This window comes from Lutra lutra, chromosome 16 (genome assembly GCF_902655055.1).
Source record: "Lutra lutra chromosome 16, mLutLut1.2, whole genome shotgun sequence".
In the NCBI taxonomy this organism is placed as follows: Eukaryota; Metazoa; Chordata; class Mammalia; order Carnivora; family Mustelidae; genus Lutra; species Lutra lutra.
Window position 1 is genome coordinate 20706046 of NC_062293.1, and position 17849 is coordinate 20723894.

Here is a 17849-nt window from a genome sequence, read left to right on the forward strand (position 1 = left end):
CTCCCGCCTCTGCCTGGTCATTGTCAGGAGTGGAGGTGGGGAGAAAGTGGGGGAAGCATCTCTTTGGAGCTTAGCACCTGGCTGCGGCCTCTGGGACTGGGAGAAAGGGCCTGGGGGTGGGCTGGGCTCAGGTCCTGGGTTGGATTTCCTCATCTCGAAAGATACAGATAGAAGTGTGTCTTAGGTCGTTGTGGTGTCTCCCAGGGCACGGAGGAACATTCATTCACTTACTCATTCATTCATTTACTCACTTATTCATTGGTTTGTTTATTCACTTGCCGATAACGAGGACACAACATGCCTTTTGTGTGCCAGGCACTGTGAAAGGTTAAAGATTTTTTTTTTTTAAACAATTTGTCATCAGGGATTTCTTTGAGAATATACTGAAAGCTATAGATCTTCTCTCCTCCCCCAGCCCAATAAGCACACACACACTTGCACATAACTCATGAGGTTCATGGGTCCCCTAAACTTATCAGTGGAGGTCCAGAAACCTAGTAAGAACTCGTGCTTTATTGAGAAGTTGTCTCCCTCCATCCCACCTGCTCTTGCCTCTAGAGCTGGGGCGGAACCGGCCTGCTATCAGTTGGTGTAGTGCAGGTTGATTATCATCTCCAAGCCTCCCTTTCCCTGTCTGTAAAGTGGGTACAATGACACTACCTACTTCATGGGCTTTTTGTGAGGATTTGCTGGAAGAATGCATGAAGCCCCTTAGCACAGGGCCTGGCACTGTGCAGGCTCATTCACTGTGAACAATACTGGGTGAATTACCTCTCGTGTGTGGTGATTCTCCATCTATGATGAGGGCAGTTTTACAGGCTTTGGGAACAGACTGACTGGATTCTAACACTGGCTCTGTTCTGTATAGCTCTGTGATCTTGGAGAGTCTGTTTCCTCACTTACCTAGTAAGCATGGTGAACTCAGCTTCTTGGAGTTACTATGGGAATCCAGTAAGTGAATGCACAGGTTGTATGTTGCAGGAGACTTCTCTGGTGGAAAGTCTTTCTTTCTGTAGGGGGCTGGAAAAGAGGGAGAAAGGGGAGGATCTCACCTGAGTGCATAGTGAAGATTCCAGATGTTGGGTGGGGCTCGTGGCCTTGAGCTAGGGAAGAGTTGACTAGTCACTGTGTCAATTTCAAGAGCTCATTCATTTGGCTGCGTGAATGAAACTTCAAGGCGGAACCAAGGATGGGACCGGGGTTAAAGAAAGTCTTAGTTCTTGAGAGCAAGGGATCTGGGATCTTGAGAGCCCAGGCTCTGGAATTAGACACCTTGGGTTGGAGTCCTGGCTCCCACACGGACTAGCCTGGGAGAATTTGGAAAAGATCCTCTTTTACAAAATAGGGAATGAAAACCCTTACCACATAAGGCCAATGGTAGATTGGATGATCTCATGCAGGAAAGAGTTTAGCATTGTGTTTGGCACATAGTTGGTGCTCTATAAATGGCAGAGTAATAGGGTGAGTTATTAGGAATTGGAATGAAGTGATGTTGGTTTCTCTTCACCTCATCTTCACCCCAGGGAAGAGAGGCCTGCTTTGTGTTCCTGAAACTCTGGGATGTCTTTTTACCTGAGTTTTGGCATTAGGAAGTGTTTATCTGGGTGATGTCTGGGGGAGGGTGCTCCATTCTGGAGATGAATGATTAGTTTTGGAAGTATGAGGGGACCACTCAGGGAGGAGGGTGTTGGAAGGAGTTTCCTTGGATACTGGGAAGGGATGGTTTTGTGGCCCTAAGAGTGATAAGACCCACATGATATCTTTAGGGATGCCAGACCCCAGGGACTAGTATTCCCAGCTGGGCAATGAACTCATGTATGGCAGGAATTGGGGGAGTGGTTCCCATTTGGGAGTCCACATGGATCTGGGAAAAGAGCCAAACCTTCCATCCTTCCATGAGGATGGAAGCCTAGAACATTCCAGATTGTGTAAAAATTCCCAGACATCACTCTGCTGTGGAGATGGTGGCAGATTAAAGTTTCCACCCCCAAAAGAGATCTGTTTTAGAGGAATAGAGAATGTGAGATTTTTTTAGACTTGAGTGTGGTGTGGTGAACTTCCCCTCCTCTTGGCTGGCTACCATTAAATCTGTTTGCAGGGAATATAGGAGGAGTGGGAGTGCTTGATGGTAACGATGGTGGCTGGAGGCCACCTGGTTGAAAGCAGGTTCAATAGTGGGAGGGAAGGAACTCAAACAGTGGGTCTTGAGGTGGTTCCACCCTGTCTGGGCCCCACAGGGAAAAAGCAGACAGAGCCGTCATGCCAGAAGCTCACATGGAGACCTCCCTCTCTGGGGTCCCTGACCACTATATTGCACTGGGAAGAGTGGAGTCAACGCTTTGAGTAATGCTGCTGACCCATGTTCACAAGGTCTGGCACCACAAGAACCACCTAAAGACCAGGGCCAGACTCTGATGACAATAGCAAGACTGCCTCCCCACAGCCACCCCGGATTTGAACCATAGGAAACCAGGAAAGTGACTCCACAGCACAGTCTAGTGGATGCAGAAGGAATTGCCTGTGGGATGCCTGGGGCAGGTCACGTGGCTTCTCTGGCTCCCTTCTGCCTCTGCCATTTGGCACCAGTGGTCCTCTCTCCACGCCCTCTCAGAGTACAGAGGGGCAGTGCTGGAGGAGTGTGGGCGACCGCTCCCCCAACCTCCTCAACTTAGAGGGATGGTGGCCTGCTCGAGGTCATACAGACTGAAAGTGGACCAGGCACTCAGGCCTCTGGTCCTTGACCAGGCCTGTGCTTCCTTCCTGCTGTGTTCTGGCTCAGGGATAGGACCAAGCTGAGAGCCCCACCGGACCAGTATGAATTTTTTCCTGGCTGACTCCGAGGTTTTTGTCTTATGGATGGGCCCACCTTGAAATACTGGGTCCTCTTTAGTTTTGGGCGCCCTTTTTATTGTGAAAGGAACTCAACTGTGTCCAGGGAACTTGATGGGCCTAAGTAGCATGTCAGCCTGTGGTTACCTGATTTGATGAAAGGCTCTTCCTCAAGGCCACTGGTACCTGATTTGGGTAATGTAGCCAAACTAGTCCTACAACTGAGTGTCAGAGGGGGCAGCCCCAAGGACGTCCTAGGCCCAGGAGGCTGGAGGTCCTGATGTCGCAGCCTGGCCCACCTCACTGAGCTTGGATGGTGCCACAGAGGGGACACGGGGATGCTAGGGACTTCTGGGGCAAGGGCCTGGCCTCGGGCAGACAGGACACGCACCAGCAGCTCCTCCTTTGCCCTTTGCTGGGCCAGCACTTTCCTGCAGGGACTTCCCTGTGTGGTACCATCAGCTGTAGGGCCAGCCCTGGGAAAGGAAGCTTTTTCCTTGGAGGTATCCTTCCAAACTTTGGGGCATCTCGGCATGAGAGAAAGGGTAAAAAGAGACACAGAGTTAGAAACAAATGCATATAGACAGAGAGACAGAGTCAGAGACAGAGAGAGACAGAGAGAGAGTCAGGAACAGAGACAGAGTCAGAGACAAGAGTGAAGGCTTTGGGCTAGGACTAGGCAGTGAGGACCATTCATTCATTCATTCACTCACTCACACATATTTATTGAAATGTGCTCTTTCATGAGTGAAGGAATATGGGGGGCATTGAGATAGACTGAAACAAGGAGAGAGGCCAAGTGAAGAGGAAGGTAGAGAGGGCCCCAGAAGGGGTGTGAGGCTGGGGATGGAGAGGAGCCCTGAACTGTGTGTCCGTCTTAGCTCCCACAAACTGGAGCATAAGCCCTGTTCTACCTTCTGTTTGTTTAGCTCTGTGGCTGTGGCCAAGACACTTGGCCTCTCTGAGCCTCAATTTAGTCACCTGTAAAATGGTCTAAAATTAGTATCTACCTCATTAAACAATTGTAAGGATTAAATACAACGGGGCAGGCGAAGCAATGGGGTCTTGTCTGGAGCCCTGGAGGTTTCTTGATGGAAGAAATCATGGTCCTCCAAACTTTGTGTGCCCTCCTCTCCAACCCCCACTGAGCACAAGTCCTCAATCTTACTAGGAGCTCAACAGACCAGAGGGGTAGACTGATAACAAGAGAGAGGGCTGATAACCCAAGTTGTCCACAGGGTTCCAGGGGAATTTAGGGGGAGGCACAGTGTCATGGGCAGGAACATGTCCCACTAGGTGCTGGACCCACACAAGTAGCTTTACATTAGCTCTTTTAAGCTTTACCATCAACCCTTTAGCCACACTGGCCTTTTGCCTTTGCAGTCATGTCGCTCCTTTCCACCTCAGGATGTTTGCACATGCTGTCTATGCCTTCCCGAGGATGCTCCTCTTCTGGCCTACTCCTACTCACTCTTTATTTAAGTGTCTTTTTTCCAGGGAGGCCCTCCCCAATCTCCCAGATGGATTTCATCTTTATTACATACTCCCCATTTTTCTACCAACCCAATTTTGAACTATACATTTCTTCTTGATGATCTGTTTTATCCCATGACTGTCCAAGAAGGCAGGGGCAAATGTCCAGTTTGCTCACAGCTTTATCCCCAGCACTTAGGACAATGCCTGGAATAGAGCAAGCACTTAAGAAAAGAATCCCAACTTACAGTGGGGAAATTGAGATTCAGTGAGGGGAAGCGACTTTCCCCAAATGAATGGAAGAACTTGGCTTTGGACTCAGAACTGTCTGGCTCCAAAAGCTGGTGCTCTGAACCTCTTTGCTAGGTATGTCCTGGCACCCTTGCCCAGGGCCCCTTGTGTCATGGGTTCTGGCTATGTGGGGTGGTGGCAGTCGCCTAAGATGTGAGGACAGAAGTGTTGGCAAACAGGTGAAGGCACCTGACCTTGAGCCAGCAAGCAGTCCCTGCCTAGATGGGTAATGGAGGCCTGGCCGGCGGGCCCACGCCTGCCTCCCAGAACAGCCACGCACGATGACTCAGGGTGCTCCCTGGGCCCCACCTGGGGCTCAGTGACACAGCAAGTGTGAGGTGTGAGCGGCTGGTTGCAGGCAAGCCCGAGGAATTCTGTCCTTGCCCCCTCAGTCCCCAGCCCCCTTCCCCGCTGCCCTCTGGGAACACCTTAGGTGGATCTGGTTTCCTCTCTGCTCCTCTGTTTGCCTGAATCTGAGCAGCCCCTTGTGTCCCACTCCCCCCACCCACTGTGGGCAGGGCCTGCTCTGCCAGGGTTGGTGTGGTGGGCAGGTGTGGACTGTGGCCTTGGCCTTGGGGACCCGCCCTGGGTCTCAGGCGCCAGGGTGCCCTGAGCAGAGTGTGCGTCATTTCTCACTCGTGCTCTGGAGGTTTCCTGTAGGAGGGGTTTCAGTTGGGAACTCAGAAGGCTGCCCTGAGCCCTGAGAGGGTATGAGAGTGAGCTAGAAGAAATCACTCACCCAAGCCAGGGCTCTGCGAGCCTCCCCCATCCCTGAGACCCTCTTCTGTGGTCTGGATCCCTGTGACAGGGAACTTGGTGGGGGCTAGGGGGAGGGGATGGTGCCCAGGGGCTATGGGAGGAGGGCCTCATTTCCGGACCGTAGGACTGTCCAGTGCAGCAAGCTCCTCTTGACACTGGAAGTAGGGCCAGATGTGGAGGGCACTGGCAGATGTGGGGAGCAGGGCTGCCCATGGGGAGCAGTGGGGCATTCATCCATCAACCCCTCCTGGCGAGCCCTGATGCCTGCGCTGTATTTATGGCCCCTGACAACCGTGTGTGGGCGGCTTCTCATGAGGAGACTGAGACCAAGGTCCCAGGATTGGGAGGCAGCCCCTCTTTCTCTACTCCACGGCCGGGCCTCCTGAGCCCCAGTGAGGAGTGCCAGATGGAGGGAGCAGAGAGACCGAGAGAGAGCTCGGCAAGCCCTGGAGCAGATGCGCAGGGACAGCCCGGAGGTGGGTGAAAGGCCTGGACTTCATAGCCCTCAGGGAAGAGCAGGGCTGGCAGTGACCAGGGTTCCCTCAGTGTAGGTAGAAAATTGACCAGATAAGTCCAAAATTCAGGGGAGAGCCAGCTGTGACAATCAAGCACATGCACTGTTAAGTTCTCACCTCGCTGTCCCCCAGGCAGATGGGTGTCTTGTCCCCATCCGCACCACCCCCTCCCGCCCAAGGCAGGCAGCCCCGGAATTCTGCGGGTTGCCACATGCTGCTCTGAGCTGTGTGTGGGTTCAGGCTGTCAGGAAGGTGGAGGGAGGAGGTGGCTGAGGACAGGGGTTGGAGGGCTCTGGACCCCGGCTGGAAATGGGCTCTCTCACCAAAGCCACCTGGGTAGAGGTACCCCAGCTGGAAGCTTCTGGTCAGGGAGGCGGGTCCCAACTGTCCCAGCACTGTCAGGCCTGGATGTTTTGGGCCATCCCCACCCTGACATGAATGCCTCTGCTGAGCATGCACATGCAGGACCCCAGAGGGGCTGCTTTTCTGGCTCTGGCCTCCCCTGCTCACCCAGCTCTGCCAACCCCTCCTCTGTCCGGCTCCAGCATCTTGGACATGGGGTGCGCATCCCGGGGTGACAGGCTCACACAGGGACCAGGGGAGGAGGTAAAAAAGGCTAGGGCCTTCCCAGGGCTCCAATCACATCTCAAGCAGGTGCTGGGCTCACCAGAGAGCTTGGCAGGAGCCTGGGAAAGGTTTACAAACAACACACTTGCCACCACCCGTGGTGTAAGTTTCCCGTGTCTTAGGCATTCACACAATGTCATCAAGATTTTTTTGAACTTCCTGTTTAACTTTTTATTTGACATTTAACATTTTATATTAGTGTTTTGTATCACCCATTTAAATAGTTACTGCATTTTGGTATATCAGCTCACCTGTCATTTTAACAAATAGATGCTTATGAAGGAAATCCTATACTACTCTGTTACTACCAAAAAATGAAAATCAGAATCACTTGCCGGAAATAGAAGGAAATGATATAAGTAAATACTTAACTTCTAACTAGATGCTGTTGCTTTCTGTAGGTTCTGAGCCCAAGGCCAGCTTTGGTTTGTGAAATGGCGATTGGCGACTAGGGAGGTATGTTGAAGGGGCTGTAGGGTCCAACTGGGATTTTCTCCTTGACTGATCGGAAGGTTGAAAAATAGAAAAAAGAATGTTTTCTTCACTATGTGACTCAATATTATTTCATAGTCTCCATGCATGGCTTAAAAGCATCTCAAGAAACACTGGTCCTTTATGAAGCCTGAGCATCCTGTAGCTACAGCCCAGAGGTCATCGCCTTTTCCAGAAGCTGTTGCTGACCCCCTGGTGTCTCTCTTCTCACCTGTAGATCTTAGCCTCTCCTACCTGGAATACCAGTTATCTTTCCTTTACTCCATATGTGTTGGGATCTTACTTGGATGAGACATGGTGCTGGGCACTGGGACAAGGACCAGTTGAACAATGGAGCAAAGTGCAAAGCCAGAGGAAGAGGATGCAGGAGGGCTTCATGGAAGAGGGGACACACAAATGGGTCGCCAAAGATGAGTAGGAGTCTCTGGGTAGAAAAGATGGAGGGGTATTTGAATTGCAGCAAACTGGAAGCTCTGAGCATTATCTGAGGTTTGAGGGGCATTTGGGAGCATTGCAGGATTTGGTTAGGGGGTCTGGGGAACAATGGTGGATAAGTCTGGGATGGAATGATCAGTATGAGCCTTGAGTGCCAGGAAGGTGGACCTTATCTTGGAGGTGAAGGGAAGTGACTGGAGTGATGTGGTCAAGTCTGGGGGAAAGACCACTCCGGCTGCTGTGTGGAGGAGGAGTCAGGACTGAGAGAAGCAGGGAGAGCAGCTATGAGCCGATGGCAAAGATCCAGGTGAGGGCAGAGTCCAGAGAGCTGCTGGGGTTGAATGACCAGAGGCAGTCACACCGTTTCTCGAGCACTTCTCATGGGTCTCTACCTAGGAGACGGGCACCCCATTAACAACATCCTTTTACAGAGGAGGGAGCAGAGGCACGGAGCACATACATAACTTGCCAGAGTCACACAGCTTGTGAGTGGGGAGCTGGGGTTGACTCAGGTAGTCTGGCACCAGAACCCCCCACCTTCCTTATCTCTGTCTTCTGGTCTTGCTCACCAGAACATGCTTCTCACTTTCTGGCCAGAGTAGGGGGCTTGCAAGTTCCAGGAGGGCTGGAAAAGCCACACATCTCTATATCCCTCCCAGTGCTCAGTACGGGCTAGGCAATCAACCAAGGTCTATTCCATAGCCCCTGCTGGGCCCTGCTGGAGGACCAGGACAGTCAAGCCCCTTGCCTTCATCCTCAAAGGTCAGCCAGCACCAGCACCATTTTATGTACTTGGTCCTTCTCCTGCGTCTTTTGTGTGAGCCCCGGTTGCCATTTCCGAGTGCTGGTGGTCATGTTGCTTTCTCACCGTCTTGGCCTCTCTGCCATGCCACTTGTCTCCTTCATCAGACTGAAGTCTCTGGGAGCAAGGACTGGGCTCCCCATCAGACCGGGGCTCTGAGAGGGCGGGGCTGGTCTTCTCGCCCTCACTGGCTGCTCTCTGTGGGCAGGGTACAACTCCTTGGTACCCCAGTCCTACCACCCACACAGTGGGCACTAAGTTGGGAGCAGGGACGGGTGCAGACAGTGATAATCATCAATGTGGGAGGTGACTCTGCTCCTGGGAGTTTCCCTCCCAGAGGGGCTAAGCCTCAGACCCGCTGTCAGGCCAGCCAGAGACCAAACCCCAAGATCTAGGTCACCCCCTTGGCAGCAGATCTGATTTATGGCACCCCTGACAGCCTAATATCACCAAATTACCCCACACAATGGAGAGAGGCTGGGCTGCCTCCGGGCAGTCAACAAAGGACGCTGAGCCTGGGGCAGCCCTGCCTTCTCCTGATCCCAGACCTCCTTCATGTCCGAAGGGGGAGGCTGGTGCAGACAGAGGCGTGCCACCTTCAGCTGGGGGTATAAGTAGGAAGGCCTGGGGATGGCTTGGTACCCTGCACTCGGGAGCTAGCAGCGCTCCAACAACTGCTTCCTACCCGACGAGCCAGCCATGAGTTGCAGACAGTTCATGTCCTCCCCGTGGAGCCGCAGCAGCTCTGGGGGCAGCGGGGGCAGCATGATGTCCTCCTTCAGCCGCATGAGCTGCTCGGGAGCTGGTGGAGGAGGGGGCCGGTTCAGCTCTTCCAGTAGCTATGGAGCCAGGAGCTCTGGGGCCTGTGGGAGGGGAGGTGCTGGCAGTTTTGGCTCCAGCTACGGTGGGATGTCTGGGGGAGGTTTTAGTGCTGGTAGCTTTGGTGGACGTTTTAGGGGCTTTGGTGGTGGTTCTGGAGGATGCTTTGGGGGCTCTGGGAGCTTTGGTGGTAGTTCTGGGGGAGGTTTTGGAGGTATTTCTGGAGGAGGTTTTGGAGGTGTTTCTGGAGGAGGTTTTGGCGACGTTTCTAGAGGAGGCTTTGGTGGTGGCTCTGGAGGAGGCTTTGGAGGTGGTTCTGGAGGAGGTTTTGGGGGGTTTGGCAGTGGCTTTGACAGTGGTGCCGGTGGTATTCTGGGTGCTGATGAGAAGACCGCCATGCAGGACCTCAATTCCCGGCTGGCCTCCTACTTGGATAAAGTGCAGGCACTGGAGAATGCCAATAAGGAACTGGAGAATAAGATCCGGGAATGGTATGACAAGCAGGGACCTAGGACCTTCCACAGGGACTACACGCCCTACTATGACACTATCGAAGACCTCAAGAACCAGGTAAGTGGGGGAAACTCTCTTCCCTCTCTCCTGGTCTCTCTGTATCTCTCTCTCTCTCTCTCTCTCTCACACACACACTCACATGCTTCATCTTTCAAAAAGGTCAGATGTTAGACCCTAGGCTTAGGAAATAGGGAATCCATTTTTTAAGAAACATTATGCTTTCATCAAAAACAAAATGTTTGGTTCTTGATGGTACCAGGGCTGGGATTTTGGCCTGGGCTCTGGGCTTTCACCATCATGTTCCTCACTTTCAGAGTCTGAACAGAGCAGAAAAGAGGCTTAGATGAACATGGGTGAACCTGGGACTGGATGTAGGGGGTCTCATCCTGGCCTGGCCATATTGGAAATGAAGAGGCAGTGTGGAGGGAGCACAGAGATGGAGGCGCTCTGGTGAGAGCCAATGATGCAGTCCTGGGTCTGCCATCAATTCACTGTGTGATCCTGGGAAACCTGATGCCCTCTCTGCACCTGTTCTATGTATTTAATGCAGAGGATGGGCAGACCAGATCTTAGGTCCTTGTTGATTTGAAACTTCTATAATCACATGAAAAACAGGTAAGAATGCTACTGCCCCCAAACAGGTAGGTCATATGGCTCAAGAGAGGAGAAAATCTGTGCCTGCCTCTCCCCTCACTCTCTGAGAATTTAGAGCTTTCTAGTTTGGGAAATTTCCTTCCTACTTCTCCTGGACCTCTATAGAGGCTTGTCTCAATCTTTCCAGGTGCACATGCTAGTTGTTTACGTGATGAACAGGATATAGAACTCTGGGGATAGAAGTAATCTATCCACTCTTCCATTCTCCCCCATGTTTCTCCCATCTGCCCACCCTCCCACCATCCATCCGTCTATCCACTCATCCATCCATCCAAATGTCCATTTATCCATTTATTCATTTAGTCAATTTAATGAATGACTACCCTCAGTGTTGCCCTTGGCAGACATAGTGATGTAGCAGACTTGGTCTCTGTCTTGAGGAGCTCACAGTCTAGCCAATTTGCTGTTCCCACCTGTTCCCCTTGCCTTTACAAATTCTGATAAACAGCCTCTAGATATGCTGTTTCTTCTACCCCAAACCTCTTCCATCTATTTATCCATGTGGAATCTTAGCTGCACAGGGACAAATTCAGTTGTCACCTCCTTCCTGAAATCTTTCTTGATCTCCTATAGCCATATGTCATCTTTCCTTTCCTTGAGTTCTTCTATGATAACTTTGGATGTGCTAGTTGACTGTGGGCTCCTTGAGGAGCAATATCTCATTGATCTCTAAACTCCACAGTGTCTTTTGTAATAGATCTTTAAATATTTGTTGAGTGAATGAATGAATGAATGAATGCCACACTGAACATCCTTGCTGAAGCCCATGAGAGTTCTGTGGGTCGTACCAGCTGTTGGAAGCTCCTTCTACCTCTTAAGCATCTTCCTGGATGGAGTCCTCATCTCTTACAGATTTGCCTGGCTTCTTGCCCTCCCAGCAGGGAATCATAGCAGGGGAGCATGAGTTCCATGCCACCTCCTCTTTTTTTTAGATTGTGAACATCACAGTGAACAGTAATAAGACTCTCTTGGATCTTGACAACACTCGCATGACACTGGATGACTTCAGGATGAAGTGAGTTCTGCTCCCACTCCCTCTGCTGTCATCAGTCTTTCCCCACCTTCAGTGCTCTGAAGGTCCCTATAGGGACAGGTGCCCTCATTCCCTACTGTGGCTGGTGTGCAGGTATGAGATGGAGAACAACCTACGACAAGGAGTGGATGCTGACATCAATGGCTTGCGGAAGAGGCTTGATGATCTGACCATGCAAAAGTCTGACATGGAGATGCAGTATGAATCTCTGCAGGAGGAAATGATGGCCCTCAAGAAGAATCATGAGGAGGTACGGCGCTGGGTACTTGTGGCTTATTGAGGAGAGGGAGGAACAGAAATGCAGAGACAGTGAGGGGACAGCTATGGGGCACTGCTTGGGAGACACCCTCTCCCTGACATATGAGGACACTTCCAGTGCCTCCTTTGCACTGCCTATGATGGTAGTTGTGCTTTGCCTTCACAACTGTGCCTCCTTTTTGAACCTCTGGGGAGAGAGGTGAAGGCTATAAGTTGGTGGAGAGGATCTCACCCCTTCACATCACATCTCCTTTGTTCCTGGCAGGAGATGAATCAGCTGACTGGGCAGAACTCTGGAGATGTCAGTGTGGAGATAAATGCTGCTCCTGGCAAAGATCTCACCAAGATCCTCAATGACATGCGTGAGGAGTATGAGTGGATCAGTGCTAAGAACCGCAAGGACATTGAAGTGCAATATGAGACTCAGGTGAGCAGAGTGGGCTGTCCATTCAATCTCTCTCTCTCTTCCATGGATCCCTCCACTCCTCCACCCCATCTCTCTATTCGCCCACCCCTCCATCTCTTAGTTCAGCTGTCACCTATCCATCTTCATTCATTAAACCACAAACACAATTATTGGGTAGCTTGTCAGTAGCATGTTTTATGTGAAGTCCTGATGTCTCAGAGATGAGCCAGATAAGACTGCTGCCCTCAAGAAGCTCATGGTTTATTACATATGTGAACCAGGCAGAGCATGAAGAACTCATGTAAGGCTATGTGCCCTCAGAATCTCATAGAGGTACATAGTATGCCTCTCATGCCACACTGAGCTCTCTGATGACTCCCTTCCTCCTTGGTCCTCCAGCGCTTAGCATAGACCCTGGCACACAAGAGCATATCTATAGTGTGTGTGTCTTTGGGGGTCAGTTTGAAATAAGGTTAGAAAGGTGGTTTGGGGACAAGTGTGAAGAGTCTTGAAGCCTTGCTGAGAGGGAATGTTCAGTTGGGGGAATTTGATTACCCTGGCTGGCTAGCAGACCCAGAACTCAGGATTACTTGTCTTTGTTTTTGGTTCACTCTTGGCCCCAGAGGTAAAGGTCCTGATGGGGGTGGGCACAGAACCTTGCCCATGGAAGTCTCTGGTCCAGCCTGGTTCTCATTGAGCTCTTGGATTTTAGATGAGCCAGATGGAGCAGGAGGTGATGACCAGTGGCCAGGAGATGGAGTCTAACCACAAGGAGGTGACCCAGCTCCAGCGCAGCATTCAGGAGATGGACATTGAGCTGCAGTCTCAGCTCAGCAAGGTTGGTAGTTCTGCTCTAGATCCTCTGTCAGGGTGAAGCACTGAAGGCTTGGCATGATCCCTGGAGTGAAGGGGAGGAGCTATGATGTAGCATCCCTCTTACAGCCTCCTTCTGCCTCCTAGAAATCGGCCCTGGAGAAGTCCTTGGAAGACACCAAGAACCGCTACTGTGGCCAGCTGCAGCAGTTGCAGGGGCAGATCAGTAACCTGGAGGGCCAGCTCACTGAGATCCGGCAAAAGATAGAATGCCAGAATCAAGAATACAGCCTTCTGCTCAGCATTAAGACACGGCTGGAACAGGAAATTAAGACCTACCGCATCCTCCTTGAGGGTGGCCAGGAGGACTTGTAAGTTCCCCGGGACTCCGTGGAATCCCTAGGAATTTCTATGCTCCTGACACTACATCTGTCCCTCTAGATAGAGGCAGCTGGGGAAGTTCCTGTACACAAGGGTCTGATGGGTTGGGGACTTCTTCATTCTGTAAAGGAACCTCAAGGCATTTGGGTTTTGGGAAAGGAGGTTGGCAAAGATGAGAGAAGGGACTAGTCCTTGCTCCAGGGAGAGAGAGGCTCTCTCTTCAAGTTGTGATGCCAGCCCGGCCTGTCCTCTGCTTTGCAGAAGGAAACCTTAGGAAATCTCATATTTGGGTCTTGACTCTGTCCAGGTCCATCCTTGAATATGTATGTGGGGTCACTAATTTTTCTCTCTGTGTTATCTTTCCTTCTCAGTGAATCTCATGAATCTGGACGAAGCCACTTTGGAGGTGGCAAAAATAGATATCAAGGTGGAAGTGGAGGCAGTCATGGAAGAGGATCCTGGGGAGGAAGTGGTGGCAGCTATGGAGGAGGAAGTGGAGGCAGCTATGGTGGAGGCAGCAGCTCTGGAGGAGGAAGTGGGGGCAGCTACAGAGGAGGAAGTGGAGGCAGCTATGGTGGAGGAAGTAGCTCTGGAGGAGGAAGTAGAGGCAGCTATGGTGGAGGAAGTAGTTCTGGAGGAGGAAGTGGAGGCAGGGGAGGAAGTGGAGGCAGTAGCTCTGGAGGAGGAAGTGGAGGCAGCTATGGTGGAGGCAGTAGCTCTGGAGGAGGAAGTGGTAGTGGCTATGAAGAAGGCAGTGGATCCAAAGGAAGTGGAAGATCATCTCAGTCCCAGTCCTCTTCCTCCAAATCTGGTGAATGTGATGATAAACAAGGTAAGGGACAACTCTAGCTTGTGAGGTCAGGGGGGCATAGGTTTTAAGCTGTCAAGTTACCACCCCTTTTTGAGTATCTTTGAGCTTTCTGGGAAATGAGTATTCTGAACAGAACTAGATTTTAGGGAGGTGTATACACTCTAATGAGGTGTAATACATTTGCCCTTGTTTCTGAATTGTCATTCATTAATTTTGATAGAGTTTTGGGTGAGGCTAGGACCAAATCTACACATGTTCTGAGTCTCAATAGCATAGGAGATGGGTTGGAAAGTGTGCATTATCTTATATATTTCCCACCACACCCTATGAGGTGGGTATTGTTTTACCTATTTTAGAGATAAGGAAAATGAGGTTCAGAGAAGATATGTAGCTTATTCAAGGTCATACAACTAACAATTGAGGGACTCAGCTCTGTGGGTCTCTACAGCCAGTACTTTTAATCGTCATGAGGGTGGGGAGACCTGGATCAGCATTAGTTCAGGTAGAAAAGAGGTTCAGGTGTTGTAGCCAATGGTTGGCTCATACAAGTCTGTTATAAGGTGCAACCATCTAAAAAAGCAGATACTGAACATAATAATCTAAATGTAGAAGAGTCACACAGTCAAGTGGTCTCCAGGTCAAAGAAAGTTTCCCCTCTTGTATGTTGAATTTTATAAAATAAAAATTTAATATGAAATTGTAGTAAAAGCCTGGGTAACACAACTGGGAATGTTTAGCTCAGAGAAGCCTTGAGGTGTGTGGGAGCTCTCCTTCTCTAGGGTGTCTGATGTGGTTTTGTGTGTTAAGTGGCACTGCAGGGCCATGGATGTGGTTGAGGCCTTGCCTCAGTATATAAGAAATTTACTAATATAGCTGTTGAGTGGAGAAAGGGTCAGGCTCATGAGCCTTCATCCTCAGAAATGGAAGGGTATTGGGGCTGAGACTGGGTGGCTCAGTCAGTTAAGCATCTGCCTTTGGCTCAGGTCATGATCTCTGGGTCCTGAGATTGAGCCCCACATCAGGCTCCCTGCTCAGTGGGGAGCCTGCTTCTTCCTCTCCATCTGCTGCTCCCTCTGCTTGTGCTCTCTCTCTCTATCAAATAAATAGAATCTTAAAAAAAAAAAAAGAAATGAGAGAGTATATGTTAGGGCCGCTGCAGGAGAGGTTTAGGAATTAGATGGGGGCCACTGGGACCCCTGGGTTCTTCCAGCTCTTTGAGCTCCAGTCTCCTTGCTCCCAGTGTGCCCTTCTTTCTTTAAGTCTCATTCTCTTTCTCCTCTTCTAAGTTCTCTCTTCACACTCTTACCTCTCTTCCTCTCTCCACAGGCTACCAGAATCTATATTAGAGCTCCTGTAAACGTTCCTGGCCCTGCCCCAGCTGAGTGTCCTCCAGACAGGCAACCTCCCAATGAAGCCTGGTCATTGTCTTCTGGCATCAGGCACAGCTGGCTACGGGCCCCAGAGCTCATTTGGGACTGCCCTGAGTGGGTCTCTGTCTGCCCATTGACTCCCTCCCTTGGGAGGGTTGGGGAGACCTCTCTTTCACTGTCTGGTCTCGGGGTGATCCCACTCCCTGCCTGATTTCAAGTTCCTAATAAAGCATTCCTACTGCAAATAAAACTTGGGCTTTGACTGATTTGTTCTTTGGGATTAAAAAAGAGCAGAAAGGAGGTGAAGGGAGAACCCACTGAATCCACTTTGAAAAGTGTTGGTTGCGTTTTCTGTAAGTTGACCTTTGCTTGTAACAAAACAACCCATAATTTAGTGAATTCAGATGACAACCATTTATTTAGCTCATGATTTTGCAGTTGGCAGTTTAGACTGGCAGTTCTATTTTCCTTCATGCATCTATGGTCAGCTATAATTTGGCCAGTGGCTCTGCCTCTGGGGCTTGGCTACGTGCTGTTGGGGTGTTGGGGGATGAATGAGACACATGACTCTCATCCTCCAGCTGGCTACCCCTAGCAAGTGTCCCAAGGGAGTGAGTAGAAGATGCAAGACCTCTTGAGGCTTAGGCTCAGAGTAATCACTTTGGCCGCATCTTACTGTCCAAACCAAGTCCCAACCTTGGCCAGATTCAAGAGCAGGGGAAATAGACTCTTCTTGATGGTGGGAGCTACAAAGTCACATGGCAAGGACATGGATATAGGAAGGGCCATAATTGAGGCCAGTTTGTGCAAATGGTGTGCCATAGTCTATTAGCAGGTCATGTGTTAGGTACAGAGGGAAACAGGACAAAAACAATGTGATTTTGCTTGGAAGATTTCACAGATGGTAACAAATACAGTGCAAATAAAGTGCTCCAAGGCACAGTAAGGAATATTCCACAAGACAACAGCCAACAATGTTCTCCAGGGATTCTGACTGGGCCTGATACAAAACTCCTTGTTCTAACTAGGGACAGATGGACTCTCAGCCCATGTTTCAGATATTACAGCTGCTTATCAAACCTTCCCAAAGTTTGGAGGCTTAAAAGAATTACATTTGTTTGAGGGCTTGGTGGGGACAGCTCACCTCATCTCCACTTGTCACTGTGGCTCACAGGCTCAGGGCTGGAGTCATTTGAAGTCTTGCTCATATGTCTGGCCCCTGGGCTAGAAAGCCTCAGATGTGGGGCTGGCCCCACAGGGGCTCCTTAGCAGTTTTGTATGGAGATTCTCAATGTGATCCCTCCAGCAGGGCAGCTTTGGGGTAGCCAGACTTCTTCTATGCTAGAGCTGGGAAGAAGCTGTTTTGCTTTACTCTCTAGACTTGGAAGTCATGTTGTGTCCCTTCTGCTGTAGTCATGGACCTGCTCAGATCCAAGAGAGGAAGCATAGACCTTGCAGTGGGAAGGATTCTAAGATGACCCCAGTTATTCAAACAAACACCGATCTAGGTACTGCTGCGAAGGGATTTTGGAGAAGTAATTAACGTTTCTAATGTGTTGACCTTAAGACAGATTATCTGGTGGGCCTGACATAGTCACATAAGCTTTTTATTTTTTTAATTTAAAATTTTTTTTTTATTTTTTAAAGACTTATTTATTTATTTTTCAGAGAGAGAGAGAGAGAGAGAGGGCACAAGCAGGAGGAGTAGCAGGCAGAGGGAGAAGCAGGCTCCCCACCAAGCAAGGAACACTCTGTAGGACTTGATCCCAAGACCTTGGGATCATGACCTGAGCCGAAAGCAGACACTTAACCAACTGAGCCACCCAGGCATCCCCCACATAAGCTTTTTAAAAGGAAAGAGTTTTCTCTGGCTTGTCATAGAAGAGTAAGTCTGAGATTTGAAGCACAAGATTTTGACATGCCACTGGTGGCATGAAGATGAAAGGTGCATGTGGCAAGAAATGTGGGTGGCCTCTAGGATCTGAAAGCCACCAAGAAAAAGGGGATCTCTGCCCTCCGGATTTCTCATCGGATTCTCCAAATGAGAACTCAGACTGGTCGATACCTTGATTTCAGCCTGGTGATATTCTTTGTAGAGAACCAGCCACACCTGCAGAGCTGTGATCTAATATATGGGTGCTGCTTTAAGCTTCTACATTTGCAGTAATTTGTTAAGCAGAAATGGAAAACAAGTATAAACTCCATATCAAGATGGAGGAGTGTCAATATCACAGGGAAGATCAGCATGTAGAAGGGGATATATTGATCTTTGGAAAACACAGTTTGCCATGATTGGCCAAATTATTGGGGGAGAGGTTACATAAAGGTAAAGATAGGACACCAATGGCACAGAAGCTCAGGAAAAGTCAAGATCCTGGGGTTTATGAAGATGGAAGCTGAATGGTATCTCTGGGTCCAAGATGGCTCTAGCTGGTTGCAGGAGCAGTGAGAGTTTGTGATTCTTTTGCTAGGACTCCACCCCTTACTGTGCAGCTGGTTACTCTGTTTCCTGGTTCTCTTCCTGCTCCTAGATGTCTTCCTCTCCTACCACTTTATATCTTCTCTCTA

At 50.1% G+C, this 17849-nt stretch overlaps 1 protein-coding gene across 1 annotated transcript; it reads left to right on the forward strand.

Moving 5' to 3' along the window:
* The first annotated feature begins 9423 nt into the window (after nt 1-9423).
* LOC125086668 (keratin, type I cytoskeletal 9-like) lies at nt 9424-15257 on the forward strand. The gene is made up of 8 exons (XM_047706017.1): nt 9424-9612; nt 11142-11224; nt 11336-11492; nt 11766-11927; nt 12619-12744; nt 12867-13074; nt 13591-13683; nt 15238-15257. Exons 1-8 carry the CDS (start codon nt 9439-9441, stop codon nt 15255-15257), a joined length of 1023 nt encoding a protein of 340 aa, XP_047561973.1. The 5' UTR covers nt 9424-9438.
* The last annotated feature ends 2592 nt before the right edge of the window (nt 15258-17849 follow it).